The sequence below is a fragment of the Vitis vinifera genome, chromosome 14 (genome assembly GCF_030704535.1).
Source record: "Vitis vinifera cultivar Pinot Noir 40024 chromosome 14, ASM3070453v1".
Classification (NCBI taxonomy): Eukaryota; Viridiplantae; Streptophyta; class Magnoliopsida; order Vitales; family Vitaceae; genus Vitis; species Vitis vinifera.
The window spans coordinates 29,239,462-29,258,368 of NC_081818.1; the positions used below are offsets into that span (position 1 = coordinate 29,239,462).

At 31.6% G+C, this 18,907-nt stretch overlaps 2 protein-coding genes across 2 annotated transcripts; both read left to right on the plus strand.

Moving 5' to 3' along the window:
• The first annotated feature begins 1,331 nt into the window (after nucleotides 1-1,331).
• On the plus strand, nucleotides 1,332-4,396 carry LOC100245569 (uncharacterized). The gene is made up of 5 exons (XM_002282832.4): nucleotides 1,332-1,697; nucleotides 1,786-1,835; nucleotides 3,092-3,215; nucleotides 3,339-3,446; nucleotides 3,584-4,396. Exons 1-5 carry the CDS (start codon nucleotides 1,523-1,525, stop codon nucleotides 4,204-4,206), a joined length of 1,080 nt encoding a protein of 359 aa, XP_002282868.1. The 5' UTR covers nucleotides 1,332-1,522; the 3' UTR covers nucleotides 4,207-4,396.
• Nucleotides 4,397-14,979: 10,583 nt separating this feature from the next.
• LOC100248942 (MDIS1-interacting receptor like kinase 2-like) lies at nucleotides 14,980-17,582 on the plus strand. Its single transcript, XM_002275328.5, has 2 exons — nucleotides 14,980-16,923; nucleotides 17,091-17,582. The coding sequence occupies exons 1-2, from the start codon at nucleotides 15,006-15,008 to the stop codon at nucleotides 17,444-17,446; spliced, it is 2,274 nt and encodes a 757-aa protein (XP_002275364.2). The 5' UTR covers nucleotides 14,980-15,005; the 3' UTR covers nucleotides 17,447-17,582.
• The last annotated feature ends 1,325 nt before the right edge of the window (nucleotides 17,583-18,907 follow it).

Sequence of the window (18,907 nt, forward strand, 5' to 3'; positions counted from 1 at the left end):
TATGTTCATATTTCAACCAGTTTCCTCATTGTTATCTTAAGCCTAAACTATAATTTGATTAATTGTTCCTTTCCTTTATACAACAGGTCATACAAGAAATTGTGTTTCAAAGTCTAATAAGCTGCTGATAAACACTACCTGCTATATATATGAAAAGATTAATCTAACTTAATCACAAAGTCAATGGCTGAATTTATGTATACCCATTGCCCAAATTGTAGTTTCTTAATGTTGACCAACTGATATGACATGATCAAGGCTTAGTATATGGTAAACTTACCAGTTATAAAAAGTTCCCGACACGGCAACAAGACTTGCAGGATGATTATCCAGCCTAGTAGACCACCCCAGCATCCCTGTTGCTCGTTCAACACCAATGACAACACAAGGTCCATAGATTCCAATAATCAGCAGGTCACCCGCGATGGTCGGAGTTGATCTTGAAACAGTCCCGTTCAAATTAGCAAGGACCCCAGTTGCATTAAGGCCAGTTAACTCGTGCTAGTTCTTCTTCCATACAAGAGATCCATCCGATATTAATTTAATAAGAGAACTTAATATATTTTTATTTGTCAGATGCTGGGTATCTTCAATTTGCTGGGACAAAAACACTCAGCCCAGGAGTTAATTTATTTTGGGTTTGAGCCCCAACTGTGCCAGCCCTCATGATGTCTAGTTGGGCCCATGAGAAGTGGACCTATAAACTTGATATTTTTCATAATCTTGTCAGGGGGGACAAAAAGAACATATGATAGAAAATAATCAAAAGAATTATTCAATTAAGAAATCTGAAAAGTTGATGGGCAGAACATTGGATACTTACACTGAAAGAGGGAAAGTGATGAGAGTGCAATTGGGATGTGTTTGGGTATCTCAAGTTACATTCAACACCCAGAAGCATGTCACATGAGCAAGTGGATGCAAAGGCACATGACTCTCATGTTGCAACTGATAAGTTACTCAATTGTTCATTGAAAATAGATAAAGTCACACCTTAGAAGTGGTGGGTTTCTTTTTTCCTTTCTTTTCTTTTTTCTTTCCCATCCCCCCATTTTTTTTCTTTTTGCTTATTTGGCCCTCATAACCGAAAAATAAAATGAGAGAAAACGAAGATGAAAATGAGAGACATCAACTAAAAAGGAAGCTAAAAGGAAAAGTTAAACATTGTTATCTTGATATAAAACAACATTACTTTAATATATTATTACAGATCATCCAAAAAATTCCTCCCTTAAGACAAAGCATATAATAGTTTTTTTATTTAAAAAAAAATATCATTATTGGTCCCACTATCAGAAAATGCCTAGTGAAGAATCTTGGCAGTCCAAGTGCACCTTGCTAAGTCTAGACAACTGGCTCATGCTTTCAGATTTCACCATCTCCCTCCATTTGGACTTTTGCAATAATTCCTCTGTTCAATACTAATCTCAATTTTCTTCCTCTGACTAACTTTGATATACCTATATATAACCCCCTTTGGCATTCAGAAAGCTTCCAAGAAGAGGCTTTGGATCTTATTTTGATGGCCAATATCTCTGTTTTTGTTTGCTTCATCACACTTGTCTTTTGTTTTGCCACTGGTTCGGTGGCAAAAAAGGAAGATGGTGGAATATATGAGCTCAGGAAAGGAGATTTCTCAGCGAAGTTCACCAAGTGGGGTGCAGCCATTGTTTCAGTTGTTCTTCCTGACAAAAATGGTCTGTTCATTTTGGCTTCTTCACTTTCTGTTATTCTGTTTGTTTGGGGTTTTTAAGATTTTCTCAACAACTTTCTTTTCTTTTCCAGGGAAGTTGGCTGATGTTGTTCTTGGGTATGATTCAACTAAGGAGTACAAGGTGTGAAATTTTTTCTGTTTGCAATGTTTTCTTCTTCTTCTTCTTCTTCTTCTTCTTCTTCTTCTTGCTATCTCTCTGAGTGGATTTGTGTGATAAAGGGAGCTCTAGTTTCAGCATTGGATAAGGGGCAGTTTTGGCATTTCAGAAGGGTATTTGCTAAAAGTCTGACTGCCCCATTTGATGAAATGTTAGGTTTAGTACAAAAGCTCCTTTACTTTCTCTGCAATTTGTAAAATTTTCCTTTCAGTTTGTGTTCGTGCCCTTTGAACTAGTTCTATGATAGAACAAGCTTTCATATTGAACATTATCTGTGGTGGATCTTCATAAGTTAGTCATCCATAGATCAGTATCTGTAAATCTTCTAGATTTTCATTCAAATTGTTTTAGGGTTTTGTTTGAATCTGGGAAAAAGACTCCATTCAATGAAATTTAGTATAAGGGTATCTTCACTGATGTTTTACCTAGTTTATATACTGCCATTAACCCAAAAAAAAAGGGAGGGCTTGATAGCTTAATATTTTCCATTTTGTCCCACACTCTATGTCCACTTCTCCCAGTCATATTTTCTATCGACTCTCACACAAGAAAACCAAGTCGATGGCGTGGAAGATTGTAGCATGCTTATCTGGTCCTTGTCTTTATCTGGTGACACTCGAAAGTCTTCTTGTTGACTGAAAATGTCTCACCTTCCCTTAAAGAAATTTGCCATTGACAGCAACAACTGATCTGGACATGTGGAATATGCTTATATGAAGCCGACCCCAATCCTTTTTTTATGCTTGACTCGATTGTTGGAGTGCAATAATGCCTCTCTTCAACCCGAGAATGGGTTGCCTAAATGATACTAATATCAAATGCCATAAAAGACTTGATCTACCCTCATTAGATACCATTTTGGATGAAATAGTCAAAGTCTGATCCAAGCTTGACATACAAGTCTTTTTTTGTCTTGGTTAGGATGCTGCATACTGTAGAAAAATTCATAGATAAATTCAATGCCAATTGGTATCTCCCTGTTTTTTTAATCCACTCAGTAGGGTACATTTATTGTAGGAGACACCGAATGCACTTATTTTAACAAATTGCAAATGGTTTTTGTTAACATATTGAATAAAATGGGGCTTATATTAATATTTTTTTCCCCTAGGCTCTTGACTGAGCCCTACGATTTGTGCTTCTGTTCTTGATATTTTGACCAAAATCAATAGTGATTAGTTCACTGAAGGCCGTTCTTCTTATGCATTCATTTGTTTCAGAATGATACAACGAATTTCGGTGCCATTGTTGGACGAGTGGCTAATAGGATTGGAGGCGCACAATTTACATTGAACGGAACCCACTATAAGCTAGTTGCTAATGACGGGAAAAACATGCTTCATGGTACTTTGTTCTTATTCTAACCTAACTGGCAAAATTCTCCAATCAGCCTGGCAAAAGAATAAACATTTTCCTTGATTTATTCCAGCTATTTTGTTTTACTGAATTTTGTTATATGGATACTAGGCGGGCCTAAAGGATTCGGTAAAGTTGCTTGGAGAGTGAGTAAATATGAGAAAGGCGGTCATTCTCCTTACATCATGTTCAGCTATCACAGCTTAGATGGTGAAGAAGGTAAGTGCATCTATATTATGCTTGAATAAATATTATGATAACGTGAGCTATGATAACCAAATTGAATAGCATGTGTTGTGTTGGGCTTCTTAGATAGAGATGTTATCTACACTGAAACTGTATCCAATTTTATGCAGGATTTCCTGGTGACCTCATTGCCACCGTCACATATATGCTTGTTGGTGATTATCAATTGATTGTAACCATGAAAGCCAAAGCTCTAAACAAGGCCACCCCAGTAAACCTCGCTCAGCATGCCTATTGGAACCTGGGTGGTCACACCTCTGGCGATATCCTGTCCAACGAAATCCAGATCTTCGGTTCCCACATCACTCCAGTTGATAAAGAGCTCATCCCCACAGGCAAAATTGTCCCTGTGAAGGGAACACCATATGATTTCCTCAAACCCTGCACCATTGGAAGCAAAATCAACAAGCTCCCTAGTGGCTTTGATATTAACTATGTGCTGGATGATACTGCCCCCAACAAGGTGGGGTTGGCGGCCATGGTGCACCATAAGAAGTCTGGAAGAATGTTGGAGCTCTACACCAATGCACCAGGGCTGCAATTTTACACTTCTAATTCTTTGAAGGACGTGAAGGGGAAGGGTGGATTTGTTTATCAAGCCCATGCGGCCCTGTGTTTGGAGACTCAAGGGTTCCCTGACTCGGTGAATCATCCTAATTTTCCTTCACAGATTGTGACTCCTGGAAAGTCTTACCATCATTCTATGTTGTTCAAGTTTTCAATCAGGGCCTGATCTTTTTCAATTGTAGTGTAAAACCATTAACAAGAAGAAGAGAGAATGTTCTACCTTCATAACTGTCCTGGTGAGTACCCTCCAAAGCAGGTTGCAGAATAAAATAACTTGGGTTGTTTCAATGTATGCAAACTTTGGCCCAAGAAATCATGAATAATTGAGCAGTGGACACACATCTTGATTCCTGTCATTGTTTTTGTAGTTATTTTGTTTTTACTGGATAATAAGGAACTTGAGTTATGTTGGATGATGTCAAACATGTTATTTTTAGTTAAAAAGTGAAACTACCTGGGATATGACAGCCCAATGAAGCTTAAACTGTAGGACTGGGATCTTCATCAGGCTCAATTGAAGTCTGAAGAAATTGAAACTGCTGCATATTAAGGGCCTGTTTGACAGAATTTTAAAAATAATTAGAAAAGAAAATTAAAAACATTGTTCAATGACTTTCAGGAACAAAATTTTATTTAGATACTTAAATATAAAATAGTTTTTTTTAGGTTATTCACCATGAAACAGTATTACACTTATGTGTAAAGGTTTTGAAAATATCTTTTTATCTTTCCCAGCAAAAAAAAAAAAAATCCATTGAGAAGGTTTTTTATCTTCTCACCTCTGCTGCAATGCAGGGGCGAGATGGAAAAGCCATTATAGTTGGAAGGCGGCAATGGATTTTGTAGTTGGGGTTTTTTTTGTTTGGATTCTTCAACTGAATTCAATGAGTCCAACAAATGGCAACTGAATGCAGCATATATGAATAAAAAACAAAGAAACCAAACAAACACGAAATACTGTGAATTAAAACTTTTGTGACCGAGTCTGCACAATGTGCACATCCCTATCTATATATCTATATATATATATATATATATATGTATAAGTCTGTAGGGTTTGCACAGAAGCTAGGACTGAATTAAAGATGGCATCCTTCATTTCTACAGCAGGAGTAGTGGTATGGGTAGTTACCATGATATTATTCTCCCTTGCCAATGCAGTATCATCACCATCATCAACTGATGAGGGAGAAGCTCTGCGCAGCACCGGCTGGTGGAATTCTACTTCTGCTCATTTCACCTGGGATGGTGTAGTTTGTAATGAGCGCGGAAGCGTGACCGAAATACACCTTTCCTATTCAGGAAAAAAATCAGGTGAGCTTAGCAAATTGAAGTTTTCTTCTTTTCCCAGCCTGGTTGGGCTCTTCCTTTCTAACTGTGGACTCAATGGTAGCATCCCACACCAAATAGGTACTCTTACTCAACTCACCTATTTTATTCTCCCTCAAAACAATCTTATAGGTGAGCTACCTCTTTCCTTGGCTAACCTCACTCAGTTGAAGTACCTCTTCCTTCATTCTAATTGACTACATGGTTCGATTCCTCCTGAAATTTGGAAAATGAAGAATCTAAATATTTTGTATTTGCATTACAACAACCTTGCTAGTGTCATTGTTGGTCCAAGATTAAACACTTATGCAGAATATATATTTTTGGACTGTTGGAACACATTTTATTGATGAAGAGTGCTGAATTTATACATGAGCTTGTAATTGAAATGACATTAGAATAGTAGAAAATCAAGCTACTAGATGATGAACAACTGCTTCCTATAAAATAGAAACCAAATCTTGACTAAATAAAAATAAGAAAATATTTGGATGTTGCAAATTTTGTGCAAGACTCTAATTGCAATATTTAACTTCAAAATTCAAATTCCAGTAGATACTAAGTCAAAATTCAACACTCCTCCTTGACTTCGTAGATGCAAACTCCAAGTCTTGCATGTAGAAACTCAAACAAAACTTCAAAAGGGGTCTGCTTCTTTAACGCTTTTGTTGGCAATCTGTTCAGAAAATATACTGCTGTACTTGCAGTTTTAGCCCAAAATTTTTTAGGTAGATCTTTTTCATGCAGAAGGCATCTTGTCATCTCCAAAATTGTTCTATTTTTCCTCTCCAAGACTTCATTTTGTTGTGGATTATATGGTGTAGTGAGCTGGTGAACATTGCCTGCATTCCCTTTCAAGGATGGCGTCTTTTGAGGTCCACCAACATCATATGGATTAAAAGCAGTTTTTGGGTTGCTCTCCAGGATGTTTTCTTTGGAAAGGAAAGTTTAGTTTGCTTCCCATATTGACAAGTAGCACATATAGGAAGATCTTTTCTAAGTCAGGAAGTCCTTCAACTATATGTAGAACACAACATCATGATGAAAGTGCTCGAGCCTTCTATGCTAAAACATTGTTGTGCTATCTTGTTGTAAAACAACAACATGCTCTGTAAAACAACAACATGCTCATCTTCCAGTAAATTCAAGGTAAAACTCTTGCCCTTCATTTTTTATGTTGAACACCTCTTTGCCTTCAGCATCCTTGATAATGCAATTCCTATCTTCAAAATAAATTTTAAATTCTTTCTCAACGAGCTGTCCAACACTGAATAAGTTTTGGTCAATGTCAGGCACAAACAAAACATCATAAATGAGTTTCAAACTTGTTTGGCTTTCGATAGCAACCGTTCCTTTGCCCTTCACTGGAATATACTCACCATTTCCAATTCTGATTTTGGAAATAGCTATTCTATCAAGTTCTCTAAAGAGATCTTGATTATTTATCATGTGGTTTGTATAACCACTATCCACAAACCAGCTTTCAGAGGTACTCTTATTAGCAAAACACGTTGCTGCAAACAGTTGCTCCTCGTGGCAATAGTCAACTGCTGCACTAGTTTCTTCCTGCTGTTGATTTTTGCAAATCCTCTCCACATGTCCTTGTTTACCACACTCGTTGCATTTCACATTTGGTCTCCACCAACATTTTTGTGGAGAATGATTTGTCTTCTTGTAATGAGGACAAGGTGGAAATACTCCATTTTTCTGGTTGTTGCTGCATGGCTTGTTGTTGTTCATCTTTCCATTTTTATGGCCTGCATTTTTCTGCATTCTTGCTTGAAATGCTCCTTCTACAGTATTTCCTTGTCTCATGAGTCTTTTTTGTTCCATAGCCTCCAAGGAATGTAATAATTCTATCAAGCTATTAGTTGACAGATCCTTTGAATTCTCCAAAGAGGAAATTGTAGCTTCATATTTCTCAGGAAGTGTAACCAATATCTTTTGAACAATCTTCTCATTGGAAAATTCTTTTCCAAGTAGCCTAACTTTGTCTGCTATTGAAAGAAGTTGTGTAGCATAGTCTTTAACAGCATCAGACTCCCTCATTTTCTTCTTGAAATTCTCGAATCAAGTTCATCACCTGCATGTTCTTGATTCTTTCATCTCCTTTGTATTCCTCCTTGAGATACTCCCAAATTTCTATAGTTGAATCAATTTTCATGATTTTGATGAAAATTGATGGTGAAACTACAGCAAACAAGCAAGCTTTTGCTTTAACCTTTCTTGTCTTTCTTTCTTTATGCAACTTCATTTGAGCCACAGTTGGATTGGCTCCCAGGGGAGGAACTTCATAATTTTCTTCCACTGCTTCCCAAACATCAAATGCTTGTAGATGAACTATCATTCTAATAGCCCAAGTTTCATAATTGTCTCCATCAAGAATTGATGGTGCAACTGTGAGACTTGACTCCTCCATTGCTAGATGATTTTAGAAGGTGTTTGGGTTCACTCGTGGTGTTTTGGGTTCACTCACTTCACGGGTCTTTAGGTGTTTAGGCACTCTTAAGATATTCAGGCTCACTCAACTCACTGACCCCTCAAGATAACTATGGCTCTGATACCACAATGTTGGTCTAAGATTAAACACTTATGCAGAATATATATTTTTGGGCTGCTGGAACACATTTTATTGATGAAGAGTGCTGAATTTATACATGAGCTTGTAACTGAAATGACATTAGAATAGCAGAAAATCAAGCTACTAGATGATGAACAACTACTTTTTATAAAATAGAAACCAAATCTTGACCAAATAAAAACAAGAAAATATTTGGATGTTGCAGATTTTGTGCAAGACTCCAGTTGCAATATTTAACTTCAAAATTCAAATTCCAACAGATATTAAGTCAAAATTCAACGGTCAAAATTTTCATCTTTTGGTAATCTTACCAATCCAACTTATCTTATTCTTAGAGGTAATCAAATAAGTGGTTTTATCCCTCATGAAATTGGGAAAATAAAGAATCTAGTGTCATTCTCTTTCATATGATGGACTACATGGTCCAATTCTTTCTGAAATTGGGAAAATGAATAATTTTAATATTTTGAATTTAGGTTATAAGAATCTTACTGGTGTTGTCCATTTTTCTTTTGGTAATCTTACCCATATGACTTCTCTTATTCTTAGAGGTAATCAAATAAGTGGTTTTATCTCTCATGTTGGAAATCTTTTCAATTTATCATATCTAGATCTTAGTGGGAATCAAATAAATGGTTTCATTCCTATAGAAAATGGGAATTTAAAGAAATTAGGTTATCTAGACATAACTAATAACTTAACAAGTGGAAAAATACATCCCAATTCGAAAATTTGAAAGAAGTAGAATACTTCAATCTCTCCTACAATAAGATCTCTGATGCCATTCCTCATTCTCTTTCTAACTACATGTGGACAAAAATTGATTTATCACACAATCAGTTGGAGGGTCGTATATCTTTTCAATTGCAGTCTAGAGCTTCAGTAGAAGCATTTGGCCACAACAAAGGCCTATGTGGTGAAATTAAAGGTTGGCCACGATGCAATAAGAGACGCCAAATCACACTCATCATTGTTGTTTCTTTATATGCAACCTTGTTGCTTTCAGTTGCGATCCTTGGGTTTCTCTTCCATAAATGAAGGACCGAAAAAAATCAATTACTCGAGAAACAAAGGTGAAAAATGGAGATTTGTTTTCCATATGGGACTATGATGGTGTGATTGCTTATCAAGACATTATCCAAGCAATTGAGGATTTTGATATCAAATACTGCATAGGCACTAGAGGTTATGAGAGTGTTTACAAAGCACAACTGTCATTCAGAAAGGTAAAAGAACTCTCATTTCAAAGAGTTCTTTTGGGAATAAGCCACTTATGACTCTTGATTGATCTCTAAAATTAAAGAAACATTTTTATCATCGTCTTTCAAATTGTGATCAAAATGAAAGAATTAGAGGGATGTATTTTTTTGTAAAAGAATTACCATAAAAATTGTGCCCCACAATTTAATAATTTTAATAAAATTTTTATTTTGCATTGTTTTTCATATTGTTTTGCTTATATTGTAAGACTTCACAAAATTTGTATGTACAATCATAATAAAATACTTTTCTCTTTAAATACCAAAATTTGACATCTCTTCTTCTTTTTTTCATTTTTACTTTATAGTTTCTTATAACTTAACAATTTATAATAATGATGATAATAATAACACCGACATTAATTAATAATACCAATAACAGTAATGATAGTCATCATTTTGTAAGAGAGAAATCCTCTTAATTTCTTTTTAAAATTTGAACACACTATTTCTCAAGTTTCCATTCTAATCAATCAAATTTTGTAAGATTTTTATTGACACAATGAATCTATTGTCCAAGGTGTACAATAAGAATGGAAAAAAAAAACAAATTGAATAATTACACAACAATGTGGTGAAGATAATAAATTTATTGAGTTTATTTTTAAAAATCCCACCTTATTTATTTTCCAAAGTATTTAAAATTTTGTACAAAATAAAATTATTTGATCATGTACAAGAAGAGCACTAAAAAATATTGGTGGGAGTGTGAAAATAGTATCATCCAACCCAAACACCAAATGACATACAAGTGATGCTTATTGACTCATATTTAAAATAAAAAAAATACTATTTAAATTGAATAATTTAGGTGAACTATGAAGACAAGTACGACATTAATGCTCCTCATTTTATTGAAATATAATATATCATTAACACTTTCGAATAAGGATGTAAATATTTGGCATGTTAGTCAAAACCTAGTATTGCCTATCTAACCGCGATCCAATCCCTTTGGGATTGGACTTGGGCTTATTTTTAAAGTTCGACTATAGCCTATGAGTTAGGCCTCCAGAGTCGACTTCCTGCCCCTGTATCAAGAGTTCAAGGTCTCAAGACCATAATGTCACGAGTCATGGCACAGTCAATTTCGGCCATAATAGTATTTTTTTTTTCTTCTTTTTCTTTTGGTTTTTTTTTTTTTTTTCATACTATGGAGCTGATGATATATTGAACTTTTTTGCATTTATGCATTTTCAAATCTAGTTATAAAATTGGCTCCTATATTAAATTGTCGATATTATCCCTAAACATAAGTTTCTTATAAGAAACTTTCAAAAAAAAAAAAAAATTGAACCACCATTTTAAAGTTTATAGGCTTCAAGAGGGGCTAATTTCATTAACAATGCCCTATGAGATTTAGTGTAAATATATTAAGTTGCTATAGATTTTAAATTTTATTAATTAACAACATTATAAATGTATTTTATATATAAAATTTATTTTTTTAGAGAATAAAATTTATTTTTAAGAGAATTGTTAAACATATCTACTTATTTTATTTTATTTTTTTAATAAAAAATCTTTCTAAAAAATATGTTTTATAAATATAATAAATTTATAATATGGTAATCAATAAAATTTGAATCTAATAGTAGTTAAATGTATTTACAACAAATCTTAAGAGATCTCAATTAAATTAACTCTAAAAAATAAATATGATTTAAATATGTTTAAAATAAATTTTAAATGAAAAAATGAATGAACATAAGATATAAACCCTCCATCATTGATACGGAGGACAAAAATTTAGAAGAAAATTGTTTCATCATTATCGGATAAAAAAAAACATAAATTTGTTTTAGTCATAATAATTAAAGAAAAAAAAAGTAAAAGAGAGAAATGGAAGGTGAAAAATGATATAAATTTATTAATTTCATGTACACTTAGTTATTTTTTTAAATTCATAAAAAGTATTAAAATAAGGATATTTTGGCTATTACGTTTTAAAAATAGTATATAAAATAAAATACATTTTAGTTCTTTTGTTTTGAAATGAAAAACAACAATGAAATTGTTTTTCAAATATTTCAATTCTAGTATGCCTTCTCCCAATTTTTCCAAAAATACATACGTAGAGATAGAGTTTTTATCTCCTATATTAAAAATATTTAAATTAGGAAGGTTTTTTAGATAGGAAATAAAATCAGATTATATGTGATGAATAATTGAATATAAATTGTTTTTTAATAGTTTTTTATATTTAATGTTTCATTAATTTGAACTCTTAACTAAACATATATATTTAAGTTTATTTTTATTTTTATTATAATAAGTATTAAAGATTATAAATTAAACAATGTAGTAATCTTTAAATTATAAATAATAATATATATAATGTTTTTATGTAAATAAAATTTAATATTATCTTTTTATTTTATTTTAAATACGTCTTCGGACTTAAATATTATATATGTTTTTAAATATTAATACATTTATATTTGAACTTGTCCTCATTTCATTTGATGATGTCAAATATAAAAAATTAAATATCATTAAAGTTTGAATTATATTTATATTTTTAATTTTAATTTTTTATAATATATAAATTATATATTTATGATGCTACTGGTTTGACATGGTTCAACTATGACTCTAATTTGTGAATCATGGACTGATAATTTTTCTATTTAATGACCGATCTAGTAATAAAAACATTGATTTGATGTATTAAAACAACCTTAATATTTAAAATAAAAATTAAATAATAAGTTTCAAGTCAACAATCTAACTGAGAATAATTTAAGTTAAAGCTAATTTAAGTCATTAAATAATAAGTATCAAGTTTAACTAGTTATTATCTAAATTTTTAAAAGTGATTTTAAAGAATTTGTAAAACATTTAATTTATCTAATAAAACACTTTTATGTATGATATATGAGACACTTTTAACCTTTTCAAAATCATTTTCAAACATACTTATAAGAAAATTTACAATGATTTTTAGGTATATAATTTTTGTGAGTTCGTCATTATTTAATTTCAGTCGACTCATCTAAGTTTTCTTCTTGGTCTTTTACGCGAACATGGTGTGGATTGGAAAATTATATGTATAAATCCATCATTGATCTCAACATCAATATTTTTTTCTTCAATTTATTTGATAGGAAGCTTCCCCAAGTTGTTAATGGATTTCAATTGGATGCTCTTAGAAATTAAATCACGAATCATCAATTGAACTAGACATTATTATTAATATATATTAGAGACTTTAGCTGTAGACTAGAAAATAGTTGCTTGACTTAGTGCGTGTTTAAGGGAAGAGAGCCTCTTAGACACCAACCAATATTTATATATTATAAAAGTGTGCAGTAATAAAGAGCCTTGGAAAATATTGCCTCGAAAGATATGATTACATTCACATTTTTTTCCACCATAGTAAAAGTCTCATATTTTGGCTATGAACCTTTAGAAAATTTATTATTAAAAGTAAACAACACGCAACTTAGTTGAATAATGGTTAATGGCTATGTTTGTTTCTCGGAAAACTTGGGAGAAAATGTATGGGAAAGAAAATAAAAAAGAAAAATAGAAAAAAGAAAAAAAAATTAAAATCAATAATTTATTTTTATTTGTTACTTTAAACTTATTTACTTATTTTAACCCATCGTTATACAGATTAAGTAATTTGAAAAATACATAAGATTTTTACTAGTTTTAATTATATTTGATTTTCTTTAATATTTTTTATATTACAACAAAATATGAGAAATCTTTATTACTTTCCAAGAACCAAATATAACCTAAATTATTTAGAAACGGTTTTTCAAAGGTTCTTGAAAAATTTTACATTTGCATTTTGATTTATAATGTTTAAAAATCTTATATTAGACTATAAATTCTTTTAAAAATATGCTATTAGGAGTAAAGGAAACAAGAACTTTATATAAGTAATGTAGAAAACAAAAATTTAGAAGAAAAATTTCTACCTTTACCTTTTGAAATTAGAGAAACTATATTTGTTTTAATTATAACAAATAATCCAAAAATAGTTTGGTTGAAAAAAAAAGGTAAAAGAGAAAAATTTATTATTATCATTAATATTTGAAATTATCAAATGTTTTATTTGTGGGATAAAAAATTTCATTTTTTGTCTATTATGTATTTATGTTTATATTAAATTTGTTTTCATTAGTTATTTTATATATATTATTATTTTGTGTTTAATGGGATAATATTTTTTTTTGTCTATTATCCATTTATGCTTATATTAATTTTTTTAATATATTATTATTTTGTGTTTAATGGGATAATATTTTTTTTTTGTCTATTATCCATTTATGCTTATATTAATTTTTTTTAATGTATTATTATTTTATATATTATCATTTTTTATTTAATGTGTCTAAAAATTATTAAACAAATATGAACACACGAAAGAGTGAAAAATTTTAAATTTAAAAGATGTTACGAGAGAAAGTGTAGTGAGAGTATAAAATAAGTAAGTGTCAAAGACTTAGATAAGTTAACATGGAAGAGAAAGGGGGAAAAAATTGACTAATTGTGTCAAAAACCCCATAAAGGTTTTTGTGTGAATCTCATTCATTTCATTTCATTTCTCCTATCATCCTTTATAATTTCCTTTTTCATGTAAACACAGTAAAAGCTTACCCAAGTTGCAATTATTTAAAAAATATTGCCCTTTCACATTTTTGTGTTCTCACCTAGTCCACAAAGACAATCTCAGTGAGTGTCAATGTTCACATTGCTTTTCTTGCAATCCACTTAGTGGTGACAAAGAAATTTCATTCATGGTGGTCTTCCCACTAAATTAAAATGATTGAGATTTATTTTACCTAATAGCATGTGGTTTTTCAAAGATTCTTAGAGAATTTTATCCCATTCTCATTTTGAGCGTGTCATTTTGGTTTTGTCAAACTTTTATCTAGTTTCATAATGAGTCAACAAATTCATAATGCGTAAATCACACGTAATTTAATCTGTTGACTCATTATGAATATTTTATTTAACTTTTAAATTTTCTTTTAATGATCATTTGTGTTTGTGAAGGGTCATTCTTTTCATTTTTCATTTTGTTTGACTTCTCAAATCTCATTTTCATGTAAAACTTTGCAGGATTTTCCAAAGGCCTTTGAAAAATATTGTCTCATTCCTTATGAAATCTTCTAAAAATCCATTATTATGAATAAATAAAGTATAAGCTTAATTGAGTGATCACATTATTTAGAACTTGTTTAGGATTGATTTTAGATAAAACATTCTTAATTTATAGTAGTTTTTGTAATTAGTGTATTTTCAGTGATTATCCATGAATCACTCATGATGATTAGCTAAAATTCTAAAATTGGTTTTGAAGAATTTATCAAACACCTAAGTTATTTAAGAAAACACTTTCATATATCAAATATGAAATATTTTTAGTTAGTCTTCTTAATATCATTATCAAACCTAGGTGCTTTTAAAAAATTTTACAAAGATTTTTTTATTTATTTATGATTTATTATTCTTTGAATTGGGTTGATTCTTCTAAGTCTTCTTCTTAGTCTTTTACGTAAATATGGTGTAGCTTGGAAAATGCAATGAACGAATCCACAATTGATCAACGTTAATGCTTTTTTTATTCAAAGTATTTGATGGGAAAACCTACCAAACGTGGAATATGGGCTGTAGTTGTTGAATGGATTTCAATTGCATGTTGGAAATTATGCCATAGTCCGTGTTTTTTGTGTTAATTTATACTTGAAAGAAGGTTTATAATGGGCTGTGGTTGTTCAATATTTATATTTGCATTATAAAAGTGTGTGGTAAGGTTTAATTAATTGCAGTGAATTAAAGATGGTGTCCTCCGTTATTATTTCTACAGCAGTGGTAATAGTTACCAGTACCATGATGATGATGTTATTCTCCCTTGCCAAAGCAATATCATCACCATCTTCATCAACTGATGAGGCAGAGGCTCTGCGCAGCACCGGTTGGTGGAATTCTACCTCTGCTCATTGCCACTGGGATGGTGTATATTGCAATAATGCCGGAAGAGTGACTGGAATCGCCCTTTACGGTTCAGGAAAAGAATTGGGTGAGCTTAGCAAATTGGAGTTTTCTTCATTTCCCAGCCTGGTTGAGCTCAACCTTTCTGCCTGTGGACTCAATGGTAGCATCCCGCACCAAATAGGTACTCTTACTCAACTCACTGTTCTTTCTCTCCATGATAACAATCTTACAGGTGAGATACCTCTGTCCTTGGCTAACCTCACTCAGTTGCTCTACCTCACCCTTTGTTCTAATCCACTACATGGTTCGATTCCTCCTGAAATTGGGAAAATGAAGAATCTGATTTTTTTGGATTTGGGTTATAGCAACCTTATTGGTGTCATCCCTTCATCTTTTGGTAATCTTACCACTTTGACTACTCTCTATCTTGATGGTAATCAAATAAGTGGTTTTATCCCTCCTCAAATTGGGAAAATGAAGAATCTGAAGTCGCTTTTACTTTCTTATAATGGACTACATGGTCCAATTCCTCCCGAAATTGGGAAAATGAAGAATCTGAATAAGTTGAATCTGGGTTATAACAACCTTACTGGTGTCATCCCTTCATCTTTTGGTAATCTTACCAATATGAATTCTCTTTCTTTTCGAGGTAATCAAATCAGTGGTTTTATTCCTCCTGAAATTGGGCATCTTTTGAATTTATCATATTTAGATCTCAGTGAGAATCAAATCAGTGGTTTCATCCCCGAAGAAATGGTAAATTTGAAGAAATTGAGTCATCTAGACATGAGTAATAACTTAATAAGTGGAAAGATACCTTCACAGTTGGGAAATTTGAAAGAAGTAAAATACTTCAATCTCTCCCACAATAACCTCTCTGGCACCATTCCTTATTCTATTTCTAGTAACTACAGATGGACATTGATTGATTTATCAAACAATCGGTTGGAGGGTCAAGCTAGAGCTCCGGTAGAGGCATTTGGCCACAACAAAGGTCTATGTGGTGAAATCAAAGGTTGGGCACGATGCAAGAAAAGGCACCAAATCACACTCATCATTGTTGTTTCTTTATCTACAACCTTGTTGCTTTCAGTTGCAATCCTTGGTTTTCTCTTCCATAAACGAAGGATCAGAAAAAATCAATTACTCGAGACAACAAAGGTGAAAAATGGAGATCTATTTTCCATATGGGACTTCGATGGTGTGATTGCTTATCAAGACATCATCCAAGCAACCGAAGATTTTGACATCAAATACTGCATAGGCACGGGAGGCTATGGGAGCGTTTATAGAGCACAACTACCTTCCGGGAAGGTGGTTGCCTTGAAAAAACTTCATGGATGGGAAAGAGAGGATCCAACTTACTTGAAAAGCTTTGAAAATGAAGTTCAAATGCTAACAAGAATACGACATCGTAATATTGTGAAACTTCATGGCTTTTGTCTACATAAGAGATGCATGTTTCTAGTTTACAAATATATGGAGAAAGGAAGCTTGTATTGTATGCTAAGGGATGAAGTTGAGGCTGTGGAATTGGATTGGATTAAGAGGGTGAATGTTGTTAAAAGCATTGCTAATGCTTTATCCTACATGCATCATGACTGCGACTTGCCCATCATTCACCGAGACATATCAAGTAATAACATTCTTTTGGACTCTAAGCTTGAAGCTTTTGTGTCGGATTTTGGCACTGCAAGATTGTTAGATAATGATTCATCCAATCGAACCCTTCTTGCAGGCACTTACGGTTATATTGCACCAGGTAAGCTAGATTATAATCTTCACTAGTTTTCATTACTTATGAATCTTTTCAATTGTCACACCCTTACAAAATTCCAAAAGTTTTTTAGATCGAGAATTCAAAATATTTTATAAGTTTTCTCTATATAAATAACATGAATGCTCATTTTTTTTCTCTATATTTTGTAGAGCTTGCTTATACTATGGTTGTGACTGAAAAATGTGACGTTTATAGCTTTGGGATGGTTGCATTGGAGACGATGATGGGAATGCATCCAGGAGAATTTATCACCTCATTATCATCTTCATCAACTCAAAACACAACGTTAAAGGATGTATTGGATTCACGTCTTTCATCTCCTAAAAGTACACGAGTTGCTAATAACATAGCTCTTATAGTGTCATTGGCGCTCAAATGTCTCCATTTTAATCCACAATTTTGTCCATCCATGCAAGAAGTGTCTTCGAAACTTGTTTCTACAAGGTCATTCCCACAACCCATCAGTGCAATATCACTTTTGCAACTAAAAGATGAAGTTATTTAAATGCCATGTGAGTTGGTATGTAATTAGAGTGAAGATGTTTACTTTCCATTTTTCTTTTTCATGCATGCTAGTAATGAGAATTTTATAATATATGTATCCCTTCTTTCCTATTAATTACTCAAATGCAAATTTTCTATTTGTTTTTCCAAAGCGACAATAGCGTAATGCGATACAAAGAATTACATCAAATTGATACACAATGATCTATAAACTTTTAATGAACCATGTCATTCTGATTAATAATTTTTTATAATGATTCTTCTTTGGACAAAAATCCTTCTTTTTCTTTTATCAATTTTAACATATATACCATTTTCTCTATTTTCATATTCTAATCAATCAAATTAGTGACATTTCTTGTAAATGTGACAAACCTATTGTCAAAGACATTAAAAAAATAAGGGAAAAAACAAATTGAATAATTTCAATATGATTGTCTCTACATGATGAAGATAATAAATTTATTTTATTTATTTTTAAAATACTGTTTTATCCATTTTTCCTATATCATCTAAAATTTTGTCTAAAATAAAATTATTTGATTTTGTATAAGAATACTTAAAAATGTGGGTGGGAATGTGGGATACTAGGATGACGCTAAAACACTAAATGACATACTTGTGATACAATATTAAGAAATTATTTCATAATGTTTTATAATTTGTTTCTACTATTTAGTCACCCATAAATATCAATTTTAAAAATATTTAATGATTAAAGAAAATTAAGTGAGATATAATTAAAATAACTCTAAAAATTTTATTTTCCCATCATGGAATAACATAATTGATATTCATACTAATGATTTTATTAAGATAAGATACCTAGTCGATAAAAGGTCCTTGATTTTATATAAAATTAGACATTATATTTACTTAAATTATTTTCATAATAGTAGCATATTTTTTACTTTATAATTTCTTGTAACTTAACAATTTATAATAATGATGATAATAATAACAACGACATTAATTAATAATACCAATAACAGTAACAGTAATGATAGTCATCATTTTGTAAGAGAGAAATCCTCCTAATTTCTTTAAAATTTTAACACACTATTTCTCAAGTTTCCATTCTAATCAATCAAATTTTGTAAGATTTTTATTGACACAATGAATCTATTGTCCAAGGTGTACAATAAGAATGGGAAAAAAAAACAAATTGAATAATTACACAACAATGTGGTGAAGATAATAAATTTATTGAGTTTATTTTTAAAAATCCCACCTTATTTATTTTCCAAAGTATTTAAAATTTTGTACAAAATAAAATTATTTGATCATGTACAAGAAGAGCACTAAAAAATATTGGTGGGAGTGTGAAAATAGTATCATCCAACCCAAACACCAAATGACATACAAGTGATGCTTATTAAGTCATATTTAAAAAAAAAAAAAAACAATACTATTTAAATTGAATAATTTAGGTGAACTATGAAGACAAGTACGACATTTTCAT

Bases quoted from the DNA above. Each gene is read 5' to 3' on its own strand.
- LOC100245569 (XM_002282832.4), top strand. From the start codon at position 1,523: ATGGCCAATATCTCTGTTTTTGTTTGCTTCATCACACTTGTCTTTTGT. The intron at 1,698-1,785 runs GTCTGTTCATTT...TTTCTTTTCCAG, and splicing joins TGTTCTTCCTGACAAAAATG to GGAAGTTGGCTGATGTTGTT. The intron at 3,216-3,338 runs GTACTTTGTTCT...TATGGATACTAG, and splicing joins CGGGAAAAACATGCTTCATG to GCGGGCCTAAAGGATTCGGT.
- LOC100248942 (XM_002275328.5), top strand. From the start codon at position 15,006: ATGGTGTCCTCCGTTATTATTTCTACAGCAGTGGTAATAGTTACCAGT. The intron at 16,924-17,090 runs GTAAGCTAGATT...TATATTTTGTAG, and splicing joins TTACGGTTATATTGCACCAG to AGCTTGCTTATACTATGGTT.